General features: G+C 42.4%; 2 protein-coding genes across 2 annotated transcripts in view; one reads left to right on the forward strand and one right to left on the reverse strand.

Annotated features, from left to right (window-relative positions):
- Positions 1 to 947: 947 nt before the first annotated feature.
- Positions 948 to 5,600, reverse strand: xrcc3 (X-ray repair complementing defective repair in Chinese hamster cells 3). Its single transcript, XM_076272266.1, has 7 exons — positions 5,417 to 5,600; positions 4,818 to 4,955; positions 4,519 to 4,731; positions 4,162 to 4,316; positions 3,643 to 3,855; positions 2,390 to 2,436; positions 948 to 1,942 (listed from the first exon to the last, which is right to left on the reverse strand). The coding sequence occupies exons 1-7, from the start codon at positions 5,469 to 5,471 to the stop codon at positions 1,618 to 1,620; spliced, it is 1,146 nt and encodes a 381-aa protein (XP_076128381.1). The 5' UTR covers positions 5,472 to 5,600; the 3' UTR covers positions 948 to 1,617.
- Positions 5,601 to 11,113: 5,513 nt separating this feature from the next.
- brf1b (BRF1 general transcription factor IIIB subunit b) overlaps positions 11,114 to 13,342 on the forward strand; it is an 85,889-nt gene continuing 83,660 nt past the window's right edge. Inside the window, exons 1-2 of the mRNA XM_076273284.1 lie at positions 11,114 to 11,206; positions 11,710 to 11,920. Coding sequence (XP_076129399.1) covers positions 11,737 to 11,920 — 184 coding nt within the window. The 5' untranslated portion in view covers positions 11,114 to 11,206; positions 11,710 to 11,736. The remainder of the gene's footprint in view (positions 11,207 to 11,709; positions 11,921 to 13,342) is intronic.

The following is a 13,342-nucleotide window of genomic DNA, read 5'->3' on the forward strand; positions in this document are numbered from 1 at the left end:
GACAGACTGCCGCCACTACAGTTGAGTGTAGCCTTTGAGTGTTATGCCAACGAGCCTGGATCATTGGCCATGGAATTAGGATACAGGCTTGGTACCCTGTGAACTGGGGTTGAGGCCGTGCAGGGTGACTGCTTTCTCCCCTTTGCTACAAGCGATAAGTTTGTTCTATCAAAGATTACAACCCCTTGTGGTTTGATACCATTATGTGATTACACACAAACCATGTACAGTCGCAAACTACTTAGTGTTGTTGGTTACCATCCCCATACACTAAAAATATGAGAAAAATCTCACACATTTGCAGCAGAATGCAGAGTCATTCCCACATGCTAGTGTCATAAGACCAGTGTCCAGGAGGGAAAAAAAACCCCGTCATCCAAGTGGTTACCCTAGCTTACCCCTGCTCCATAGTCCGACTAGTGCTAGGGCCATCATGTCTGGTGTCTGTGTCCCCAGGGTCCCCCCCCCCACACACCAAAGCCAACGTGTCCCTGAAATGAAGTTCATACCCGGCTGGCTGGATTGGCCCCCAGATCAAACATGAGCAGCTGCCACAACTGTCCTTTCCTCTTAGCGCAGATGCAGCGCCAGTCAGGTGGAAACAGCCTTCCAGTGTGGAAGGAGTCTCTATGGCCTGTGGTCCTGATGGCACTTCTGTGGACTATATGAGAGGTCAGGCCTTCCACTACTGAGGGTTGTAGTCTATACCGCCCTCTGCTGGTTGCTTGTCGAACATCAGCATTGCGGTCAAATCTTCCAAAGAGTGTAAATTGTTTTGAGATTTAAGACTTAAAATCTCCAAACAAGAGATAAAGATTATGAAGAAAAACAGAAATGAAAGAAAGAATGCAACTAATCTGTTTTAAGAGGAGGTTGTTTTTGTGACTCTTTTGGGGCCTGAGGTTGCATGTAGTTTGTGTGATAATGAAACAACTCTGACTTCAATTAAAAAAAAAACAAAGTTTATTCAATGCATGAATGCACCACAAAAGGTACTCATAAGTATTCATTCAACACTATGACAATAAAAACCAACTGTTTTAAATTACACTTGCCAATAACAAATAACTACCTCTCACAACTTTATGGCTTGAGGTATTAGGGACATAAAGTGAGATGGTGAACCACTGCACCATTACTCTTAAAAATTGACTCTTCTCCCTCTCTAAAAACAGGCAAGCATTTCCACTCTGCTGTTTCTGCCCGCCTTTATTGGTACAGGTAAGCTTAGTCATCATAGTGACTCACAGTGCTTAAAGTGCAAACTGCATACATTTCATTATGCCTGTGTCTCTGAGGATGCAGTCAGGTGAGTCTTTAGGCCTCAGGGGGATTTGAACAGCCATTGTTACTCAGCGGCCTCCTCTTGATGGCGGGGAAGAATTTATTTGCCTCAAATTTGTATTTTCAGCTATACATTTCATTGGTCCTCTGTGCTGTGTGCTCTTCAACCCTGAGTCTTCCCCTGGGGGGGGGGCATATTGATTCCTCCTGCTGACACTGCACACAATGGCTGAGGGCAAAGCTAACACGGCTATCGGTTACCTTTGCGACTGAGATAGGTGTGGGTGTAGGCCACGTCAGACCTTTTTGGTTCCGTAAAGTTCTGCCCGGTTGTCACGTGTCTCCTGCTCCCTCTGCTCCTGCCGCAGGTCTGTGGGTGGTTCTGACCTGTCCGTCTGGGAGCAGTTGCTGTTGTGGTGGAGGTGGCTCTCCGTGGGTGTCCTCCCCGAGGGGGACACCCCTCACCCCCTCCAGCCAGACCCCGCACAGGCAGGTGTCCCGAGGCAGGTGGGGGGCGAAAACCACCTCCAGACGGCGAGGGATGCAGCTCTGCTCGCCGGCCGTCACGCACCCCCCTAGCCTCCGCAGCATGAGCCGCACCATCACCTGATTGGCCCAGGCCAAGCCTAGAGCAGGAAGGACCCGGCTCTCCACCAGCCTGAGGGGGAACATGAATAACAGAGTTAGGGCAAGGCAAGGCAAGGCAAAGCATATTTCGTACACAGAGGTAATTCAATGTGTTTTTACAATAATCAACACAAGGACGGATAATGGTTAAAACACCATGGTTAGCTATGATACCAAAGGCCTAGATAACATTCATAATGACAGTATACAGATATACACATAGATAACATTCATATTGACAATATCCTAATAGTGAGGCAAGTAGCATTACAAGACACTTAGGCAAGCTGGGTTTAGACTGCCGTGAGAGATGTTCATTTTGCCCAAGAGATAATGTGTTGCAAATGTGTTGTCACAAAGAATTAGGCTAGGCTTTAGTAATGAGTAGGACTAGGCAGCTCTTGCTTTTGCTCCAAGCATTCATTCTGTCTTCTGACTGTAAGCAAGACTGTAGAAGAAGAAATAAGAGGCTGCTCACCCAAAATCACACCTTCCAGGATTTGGGCCGTCTACAACATCGGTGACCTACAAAATACATGTTACTTAGTTGGATTCACCTTTTTAGGTTCGGTACAGACAGAGACTTTCTAATGAGGAGACACAGCACTCAAAAAATCCTCCATAGAAATGCATGGGCATAGTCTGTAACGCCAATATGGCCGTTGTCTACACATATCCCACCCCTTCTTCTGCAAAACGTCGACATGTGAATAGATTGAGCCAATCATGTGGTGTGATGTGAATACATTGAGCCAATCATATGGTGTGTTGTGAAGACATCTTGCCAATCTTGTGTTGTGAACTCGCCGCTGGAGCAAGATTGGTGTCGTGAAGCCTTGCGCACGCGCATTTCTGCTAAATAGGATGCCCGATGAGTGCCCAAAAAGCGTTGCTATATAGCCGCCGATTGGAGGGACTTGCCTAAAAGGACTTTGGTACAGACCATCTGTGTAGGTCACAATGACTCTGAGAGAAGCTGTCGTCCTTTTCCTCTATGCTAAAATGAAATACTACACCAAATGTCAGAACATACTAATGTACTACTCTGTCTCTGTGTAAACAAGATTTGATGTAACATGTAAGATTTGAATATAAAGATGTTCTAACTATGGGACAATCGAAGGTTTTATGCCAACAGCATGAGCCCTAATTTGAATGATGGGCATAGTGCAATGTCTTAAAATAACGTTTACAAAATCATTTTCATGGCACATACAACTCTTAATAGGGCGAACGGCACTTCTGTCGCACTCTGAACAGGTCTTATAACTTGTAAAATAGCCGTAGGAAGTTGCTGTTCGGGTAGAAACAGAAGTGGAAAAGAGCTGCTATGCTAGAAGAGTGCAAATAGGCTACTTACAGGAATTCGGAGCTCTCTTTCTACAGACTGCTGTCGGTGCCTTCCATCTATATTGTATCCGAGTTATGTTTATGGTTTGTTGCAAAGACGCACACTTAGTTCATTTATTATTGCGCTTCTCAACTGTAAGGGGAACCCCGAGAGTAAATCTTCTTTAGTGCTGCTTTAATAACTAAGCAAAATCCAAATTTAAAACCTTAAAGGGCTACGCCAAAAGGTGGCGTATCCCTTTAACCGCAAACATTGATGAGTCAGCTCAATGTTCCCACATGCTCCATAGTTCATCACGAGAACTTGATACACTTTACACTTTGCCTGGCATTTAAAAAGGGGCCCCATGTGTTAGTCTACTATGAATACTGCAACCCTACCTGGTTGATGCAGAGCACAGGTGTGTGGTAGGTGTGGCTGAGGCGGTGGAGGGCGCTGGAGAAAGTCAGCAGGTGCCGTGTTCTCTCAATCGTCTCGTCCGCCTGGAACTCGTTCCGGAACAGTCCTGCCACTGAGTCCACCACCACGAGACGCACCAGGCCTCGAGACAGCAGCACCGGTATCCTCTGACTGATACAGGTCTGTAGCGCTTTCTATATGGATATGGCATCAGCGATTGCTACTTAGCACCTGTAGCTGTTAATCTCAGTGCATCTACAATGACGATACTATTTTGAAGAAATGATTATAAAACGGTTTATGGGTTAAATTAATAAATAGGTTTATGAGTTTATTAGTTTCTTCATGTGGATGCTTGAGTTACTTAGTTTCAAACAATTTAAAACATTGGTTACCTTTTCCATGTCACAACATGTGTTGCCTAATAAATGTCTAGAGGCAAATTACTCCAAGGTACTGTGCAGTACAGCAGCTCTTAATTGATTAAAGGTGTTTCTCACCAGGTCTGCAGTGTGCTCTATGTAGATGTTGTCACTGAAGCGGATGCTGCGCACCAGAGCCTTTGGCAGATCCTCTCTGAGATGAGGCTGCTGGGCGATGAGCTGACGAAGCCGCTTGATTGGAAAGGAGTCCTCGGTGCAAATAAATACAGCTCCTGAACACACACACATACACACACACACACCCTTGTAAGTAAAACACACATTCAAAAACAAGTCATAGGCCTAGATATACATTTGGCCACAGAACTGTACCACCAAACACATGGGGTTCACACATTCACACAAACGTCTTGTAAAACTGATTCCTAGAGTGATAAAACCACTGGTCTTTTCATGCTTATCAGCCCATCTCACCTGAGCCAAGTCCACCGTGCTCGACTGGATACTGCACAGAGAGGCAGAGCTGCAGTCCAAACTGGGTCTTCCCAGCGCCACTCTCTCCTGCCAACTCCGTTATGCCACACAATGGGATGCCACCGCGCAACAGCGCATCCAAGACGGCACAGCCAAAAGAGAGCCGATGCCCTGGCTCTAAAGAAGGACACTCTCCACGCAGTAACTGTAGGGCTGAGTGAAGTCATCATTTATAGCAAATAAAAAACACAGAACAACAGAAAGTAAATCCACAAGAAAATGGCCACTATCATGGATACCTGTGACAGGTGGGCGCTTGCAGTAAGCTTGAGCAACAGCGGTATGTAGGTGGTGCACATCAGCCTTTGACAGCTTCGTGAGTCTCTGTAGATCAGGACCCGAGAGGCTCAGAATCTCTTTCGCTGATTTGACATTAGCTGGAGGAATAACAGTGACCCACAAATGTTATTTAAAGACATGGTAAAAACGAAAATGTTATGATAGCGTCTTAAGCTTTGACATTAGTTTGTCTCTGGCATGGCGGTGTGGGTAAGCTAATAACACTAATTTAAAAGGGGGGGGGGGCAACATTACGGAAGTTTTATTTATTTTTATAAATAGGTTTATGTTATAGCTGACATTATTAGCTGACAGTAAGCCTCCTCTACATACTTGCTGCACACTGCCCCCCCCCCCCCCCCTCCCTACATACACAGCACATTGTCTTCAGGATCTTCTCCAACACACATCCTCTACATACTTACAGCACACTGCCCCCACCTACCCACACACACACTACACAGTCAATAAACTTCCTTGTATCCTTGTATTCGCCACATTAGCTTCACATGCTCAGATGTTGCTGTTGACACTTGTTAGCATGCTAGCACAGAGTTACCTCTCTTCACAGCTGCTATAATTCGTGGATTTAGGTCAAGCTCTTCCCAGTTCATGTTTTTTTGCAGACATCCATCCCAATCAGCAGTTCGTAATGTATTACCATAGGTATGATTAGCTAAATGGAAATCACATCTCTGCTATAGAAACAGTAAACATGTTTTTATTTCCCGGTGAAATTACGGATCTTCTTCTTCTTCTGTACAGAACAGGCACTGTACTGCCACGTCCTGGTTTGGAGACCCTGTGCATAAGCAAGCACGAATTCCCTTACCGATTTTTGTGACTGCCAAAATTCCAAAAGGCAATCCAATCAAATATATTTTTTTACTGCTCCGCTTCAACCCTCTCTGATCCGACTTTCTTTCCTGATCTCTATGACATCACCCCTACAGAAGGCTAGTCATAACACTAAAGATTCTATTTCTTTATTCTCAAAAAAGTTTTTAGGTTAGCCTACTGGCTTGGCAAAGCCTCCTGCAATGAGGCCCTCTGTTATATTTTTCCAGTGAAGTAGGCTATAAGGTAGGAGAAATGTGAATGCAGATTTTATATTCATTTTAGTTCCTTTTCCTATTCCCTATTTTTAGAATCGTTTTTATTTAGTTTAACTGAAATGCCTCCAAACATCATAGGCCTACATGTGATTGAGAGTCGTGTGTTGCTATCATCTGCCTCCATCTAACCCCTCAGATGCCGCGCTGCAAAAAGAAGCCATCAAATCATAATGAGAGGTGTGAAACTGACAGTAGCCATACTTCTGTCAGGTAAGAGAGAGAAAGAGAGAGAGATTGTGAAAATGTGAGCAGTTTCAGAAAACACTGTCCCTGTCCTTTGTTTAAATCAAGCAGGAATGGCGATTCGGCTTTGACGCTTGAACACTTGAGGACACACACCCATCCATACACTACTCACTGCCACCCTTCCACCTCCGAACCAATAGCTGGTAAGTTAACATACCTAAAAATGAAAGTCACCATTATGTCATCCTCTGGTAGAATTGATCGATGTAGTAGGCCTAAGGTAGGCCTACCTAAAGTCTCCTCTGCATTGAAGCTTGAATATTATTCCTCATTTTTATAAGTCGCTTTGGATAAAAGTGTCTGTTAAATGAATAAATGTAAATGTAAATTACAACAAACATTCCATGCAATGCTAATTCATCATTAAAACAATTGTGACCATCACACTGACATTCTAGTCCTTCTGAACTCCATCTTCTCCCGGTTTGGCAGCAACCAGGAGACACACTTTCTGCTGCTTCCCCAACCACACCCACAGCGCTCCCTCCTCCAGCTCCAGTAGCACGAGTCACTCTGTGGACCATGATTCAGAAAGCTCCTCCTCCGACAGTGACTACAGAGGCTCCTGTAACAGGAATGCTCCCATATGTAAGACATCATGAGAATAACATGAGGGATAGAGGAGATAATTGTTCAATTGCACAAGACTGGAAAATCTGTGTAAGTGTTGTGAAGTTATGAATTAGAGATCAGTTAGAAGTTATGCTTAGAGACAGATCTGGAAGTGTATTGAAATTTGGTTACAATCTTAAAAAGGACAACCTGTATATTTGCTCATAATAATAGCTTACATAAAACAATGATCAATGCACAAAGTTGTTGAAAGGTCAAATGTCAAAATCCCAACAATAAACATACACACTTGTATTACAAACAAAGGAGTTGAGATGAAATAATTTGTCTAGTAGGTGTTAGGGAATAGTCTGGAATTGTATGGGGGTCTTATATATAAACTAAGAATAAGATTATTTGGAATTCTAACATCTTTGCTCTGATGGCTTTGTTTTCTTAGCTTATTGGCTGGCGAGAGTTCTTCGGAAATTCATAGACTTTACTGTTGACCTTGGGAGATCCCTGAGCTCCTTGTGGTTTCCCTTCGCACTAGATGTTCTTCTACTCAGAGGGTGAGCCTTATGTCATGTATTTAAATCTATTAAAAGGTGTTGCATTCAGTTATTTATACAGCAGATAAGGTATATTTGTAAATAAGTGGTAGGCTACCTTATAAAATGTGACGTACCAGACCTATTAAACTCAAGACCATGTTCATGTTGGTGCATATAGGGACTATCACCCTCACAGAAGAAAGGCTTTGACCGTTGCTGGTCTAACACTTTTGGGATTAGGTAAGAAATATCAATTACACTGTATTTTGCTTCAAAGAAAAAAGAAATGGCTTTAGTGCTTGTTGCAGCTGTGTTGTAATACCTGTGGACATATTCATATTTGTATGCATTTCTACTGATATCTCTCCCAGGTTGTTGGTTCTGTGTCCCCATCCTATTTCAACAGCCATCTGGATCGGTGAATACCGCAAGTGGCATAAACCTGGCCAAGGTTAGAACAGGCAGAAGGGAATTCCCAACTTTCATAGTTTGTGTGATCACACATGTAATAACAATGTCACAGAACCATTCCCCGCCACTCACTAGTGCTTCTATTCTGTCTGTTTTCCTGAAATCTATTGTCTTAAGATCCAGGAACAAGTGATGGATATCCAAAAGCAGCTTACAGACAAAGAGGCCAGATGGAAAGAAACCTTACTGAAAGAAATGGGGAGTTTGCAGGTATAGTGATGGCAACATTGACTGACATTGTTGCTGTTTTTTCCAGTTTAGACTGAAGAGAAAATTGCATCCGGTTTAACCTAGTGCTACAACATTTATTGAATTAGTGTGTATGTGATGATACAGAAAGACTTGATACATTATCATTTGGAGATAACATACAATTATTGTTGCTATTGTGATATTAGTGTGATGGTAACAGTGATATTGTAGAATTTTAATTACAGTCATGACGAATAGAACATCTATTCTGCTTTACATCTTCCCACTTGTCTCAGTTTAAGGTGGAACTGTCTAAATGGCTGCAGGAGCACCTGTTCACAGGTTCTAATCCAAGTGTAGTTCTCTGGCCTGAACTGCAGGTGGTGCTGGAGAGCATGGAGAAGAGACTGGTCCAGAGCCTAGCAACCTCTCTGGTATGAAGGGACTGGCATGCATTATGTTATGCAAGGGATTGTAAAGGAGAGAAGACAATGTGACAATGCATGTCAACATATGTTTGCTTCCTAAATCAGGATGTTCACAAGACCGTGCAGGAAACACTCAATCAATACAGAGCTGATGGAACTGGCATGGCAGATTATGCCCTTATATATTCAGGTTTGAGTGGATTTATATATTTATTAAATCTCTATAATATCATGCATTTGACATGTTTAATGGAATACCATTCAGTATGTCTTGTTTATTTGTGTATATACTTCCCCAGGAGGAAAAGTGATCAAATCACATTACATAAAACCATACTGTCCACAATCACTTCAACTCCAAACAGAAGGACCTAGTGCTGTTATACAGGTGACTGTTCTAATGCCAAAAAAGGAAAATGATGATCTTTTGAATACTAAAAGCACCTTGCCAAAGAAACACCACAAAACATTTAAACAAAAGTAGTTTATTTTAGTATGAATCAGAACAATTCAAAAATGAATCTGATCAAAATCAGAGCCTTCAATTCTCCGTTGTCTACTTTTGAACTAATAACGAACACTAATTATGAAGATGTGATGATTATGGACTGCATCACTACTTAGCCGTCCTGTCTCTGCTCTTACTGTTTGGCCTATAAAGCCAGAGGTCTACCCAGGAAAGTGCTGGGCCTTCAGGGGGAGTTACAGTTCGGTCACCATCGCTCTTTCCCATTCAGTGAGAATTACACATGTGACCATGGAGCATCTTCCCAAGTGTCTGTCTCCAACTGGCCAGATTGATAGCGCTCCGCAAGACTTTGCAATATATGTGAGTTTCTCAACGTCGCCACTGATTAGTAAAAGAAAAGTTTTTATTAACAAAATACTGCTATAGCATGTCTAAGTTCATTATGTTGTGTGCTGTGCAGGTTAATGCTAATGTAGTCCCTACTAATACACTCCATAATGCGGGGTATATGTGGATGTGTGGTGGGCTTTTTCTGTATTTTGAGAGGGACACTAAACGAATTTGAATGTTGGAAGAATTAATAAGTTGTATTCTTGAAAGAAGATTTTTGTGAGGTGTGAGTAGCCAACTCTGTTGCTTGTCATCTTAATAGTGATTAACGCTATATATGCCATGTTAGTTGAGGCCTCACTGAAATGAAATTTAAGTGCCATTCCCTCCTCAACAGTAGGCCCAATCTTTTCACCCACAGGGAATTGATCACGTGGACCAGCATCAAGAGGGAGTTTTTCTAGGAAAATTTGCCTACAACAAAGATGGAGACCCTATCCAAACTTTTGCTTTAAAAGTAAATTATTTATCCTGCATTCTCACATCATAATCTCCTATCGTCATTTATTTGTTTCTACAGGGTGATAAACATGTTTTGACCTTGCATATCCCCAGGACCCTGTTCAGGATTTCTATCCTGTGGTGGCGCTGAGGATCCTGACCAACTGGGGTAACCCATCTTACACATGTGTGTATCGATTCCGTGTGCATGGCCAGCTCAAGAATGTATAGAAGCGTGGCCTCAACAATACTTCAGTAGAGAGGGGGCATTTTAAAATCAGTAGGCTTTTATTAACTTTTCAGTTCATCACACATATATTGTAAAGTGAATAAAATACTGAAATAAAAATCATCCTTCTCTCTCTCACCCTCTCCCACACACACCTTTACCATCAGTGTTGGTATCACTTTGGTTAACCCCGCGTTTAACGTCCCTATGACATGAAGAATTCCCTTGAGTAAGGTGTCGACATGCCGACTTGGGGAAAGGGCTCAGAAAGGGTGCGAGCGAGCCCACAAGCACTTAACAATTTTGCAGTGGGACAGACAGATCATACCAGACATACCAAAATGCATTAATACAAATACTGTATACATGCAGCATTGTGTTTGAGTTATTAGCATTTTCCATGGTTGTCTCAATACCCATTTTTTTATTTCCTGATTGGTCATGGAAATTCAGGATTTTTGTCAGGGAAAAGTCATGGAATTTTACATTTACTTAGAGTGGGAACCCTGGTAAAGATACACTAACAACAGAGGCGTTTTGCAAGAGCTATTACCCATTACAGTGGAAAAAAAGTGTATTGTGAATGTGTAATATTTTCTTAGTTTATTTCAAGTTCATTGGTGAATAGAAGCAACATTAAAAATGCATTTGAGTATAGAAAATATTAAATGAATGCATGTTGATTTAATAAACCGTACAGCCATAGGCTATACTGATTCCTGATATCCCAGTGGTGGATGTGCACGGTCACATTTGGCCCTCTGACACCGACAAGAAAATGTTGTGGCCCTCTCTTATCAAAGTTGCCCATCCCTGGTCCAGAGCATACTCAGCATAGAGGTCCAGAGCCATCGAGTCCTCCAGAAGACAAGACGGAAAACGCGCGCGCACTGTCTACGTCACGAGCCCGGTCTAGAGGAAGTGCATTCAGACAATAGTTTTTCCCATACCAGGGGTGGTAAAACAGTTATACATCTTAATCTTCATTCAAACAAAATAAATGGAGCAGTACATATAGCAGCCCAATATAAGTACTAAAAGCGTTGATCTTTGAAGGTGTTTAACTTTTCTTTTTACGAAGACATCGCCCTTAAACGGGTGCAGTATTTTATTTTCCTCCCCTACGGAAACCATCTTCATCCTATTAGATCATCCTGGTTATTCATGCCTATGGACACCAAAACATTGCTTCTGGTAGACAGACATGGATAACGTTTCGTTTTGATTCTTCTCTTTGGATACTTAAGCATTTTCTGAAAGGGGTAGGAAACACATTTAAGTTCGGGCTGGAGAAGTTGCATTACTACCATAAGTAATGATATGGTTCTTAACTTAACCGGTGAAGTTAGCTAACGTTAGCAGGTATTAAACACCCCTGTCCTGCCTAGCTAGTAAATAGTCATTAATGGGGGATCCTACAGCATGAGTTTTATTCCGCAATGTGTTTTGGTTTTTATACCGTTTTTCTTGCTTGCACGAATGAGGAACTTACAACTTGGAAGTTACATATGAGCTAGCTTTCTTACATTGGAATAACAATAAAAGCTAATTGTTAGCTAACTATGCAGTTGGTCATGTAAACGCGAGTCAGGTACCTACGTTAATAATGAATTTATTTAAATGTCTTAATTCAGCAGTAGAATATATTATGCAAGTTATCTTTCAGTAAATATAGAATCCTGTACCGTCACTATTTTTGTACACGGGAAACTATATTAGTGAATGGAGGCTAAAACAGACTGCGATAACTTTTCCTTATATTCAGATTTTATTTGGTACTCCTACCGACATCATGAGTTCGCGGGTGTGCAAGACTTGTGGGTGCTCAGACATCGATGTTGACCAAGCCCGCGGCAGCGCTGTGTGCATGAGCTGCGGCTCTGTGCTGGAGGACAACATCATCGTGTCTGAGGTCCAGTTCGTGGAAAACAGCGGTGGCGGTTCGTCAGCTGTCGGGCAGTTCGTCTCAGCTGATGGTGAGTGCATCCTTCTCTGCTGCAAAGAGTGTGTTACATTGTTGATGAGCAGTTAAATGGTACGCCAGTAAAACAGTGTCAATGTTCATGCAACTTTCCCTCATACATTTACAATAGATGGACACCAGCAGGTTTTGTTTTATTTGGAGGTTTAGAAGTTGTACCTTGTACCTAAATGCATGATTATTGAAGTGACATTTGTCTCCAATTTATTGACCATGACCTGTACTGTGAATTATAGCAACAACTTGGTCTGGAGACTAAAGTGCACTTTGTTGTCAAGCAGTTAGAGCACCTTTGCTATAGGTTTGTTTAAAAGCAGTTGACATACCAATTAACAATCTTTGCTGAAGGAGGGATGGGTACAAACTGTTTGGCTTTTGATGTCAAATAACAACCTTTCACCAGCATTGTGCACTTTTCTACCTTTATTCCTGTGGTTCAAGAAAGCATGTAATGAAGGATGCCCTTACCTTTCACAATGCCTTTATGCACACTAGGTCCATATTGCCTTTGGGTACTGCTGGTGTCTTGAGCTTGGTGCTGGTTTTAATGGTCTAGGTTTGGGATGGCCACTTGCAGCTATGTCCCTTTGAAAGCCTTTTTTAAAAGTTTGCACCTCCTTTACTTGATTGTCTCTATAGCCAGGTGATGGTTGGTGGTCTGCTGTCGCAAGCTTTGTCCTTTTTGGAGTTAGTTGATCATCTTGGCCTTGCTTAGCCAAGGCATGATGCAAGTTAACAGTTTTAAATTTGAGCTCGAGTCTTGGGTCTTTCCGCATGATGTGGCAAGGATAGGTTTGTAGTTTCCTGGACATTTTCATCATTGTAATTGTGATATTGAAGTGATGCGTTGTCTGGAGGAGGAGCAAACTGTCTGGGATCAAAATTCTGAAGCATGTGCCTGACTTTAGAACTCATGGCATTTAGAAAATGACGTGAAGCTAATCGAAAGTCTCGGACGTTTCTCGGAGCATTTTGAATAATGCCATCGGCCTCTAACAATTGAGGCCTACTACGACCTAATAGGGACTCATTGTCAGGGACATCACTGCTGTCCTGTGCATCCCTCTTGCTACTTTGCTTATCTCTAGTAAGGATCTCCTCATCGACATTGCTCACTGAAGTAGAGCCATGCTTGCTTGAAGTTTGAGCATTCAAATGTTGGCCAGTTGAAGGGTTACTAAGGCCTTCAATGTGTGACTCAGATGAGCGGTCAGATTTCATAGTGCTTGTCCATGAATCATTTTGAACAGGTCCCGTCATCTTGTTGATGGCGTGTCCCAGGTTTATAGTGTTTTTTTCCTCACTTACACTGCTACCAATGGTGCTGGCAGGATTAAGAGAATTTGATCTAGATGGGGGCTGGGTCTCAATTGTACTATAGTCTGAAGCTGGATTGTCAACAAGGGTGACATGAGGA

This window comes from Alosa pseudoharengus, unplaced genomic scaffold, assembly GCF_046254945.1.
Source record: "Alosa pseudoharengus isolate Yale_2024_CS ecotype anadromous, Long Island Sound unplaced genomic scaffold, YU_APseudo_1.1 YU_APseudo_1.1_scf_7, whole genome shotgun sequence".
Classification (NCBI taxonomy): Eukaryota; Metazoa; Chordata; class Actinopteri; order Clupeiformes; family Clupeidae; genus Alosa; species Alosa pseudoharengus.

Bases quoted from the DNA above. Each gene is read 5' to 3' on its own strand.
- xrcc3 (XM_076272266.1), bottom strand. From the start codon at position 5,471: ATGAACTGGGAAGAGCTTGACCTAAATCCACGAATTATAGCAGCTGTG. The intron at 4,956-5,416 runs GTAACTCTGTGC...TTATTCCTCCAG, and splicing joins TATAGCAGCTGTGAAGAGAG to CTAATGTCAAATCAGCGAAA. The intron at 1,943-2,389 runs GTGAGCAGCCTC...GTTCCCCCTCAG, and splicing joins CCTGGAAGGTGTGATTTTGG to GCTGGTGGAGAGCCGGGTCC.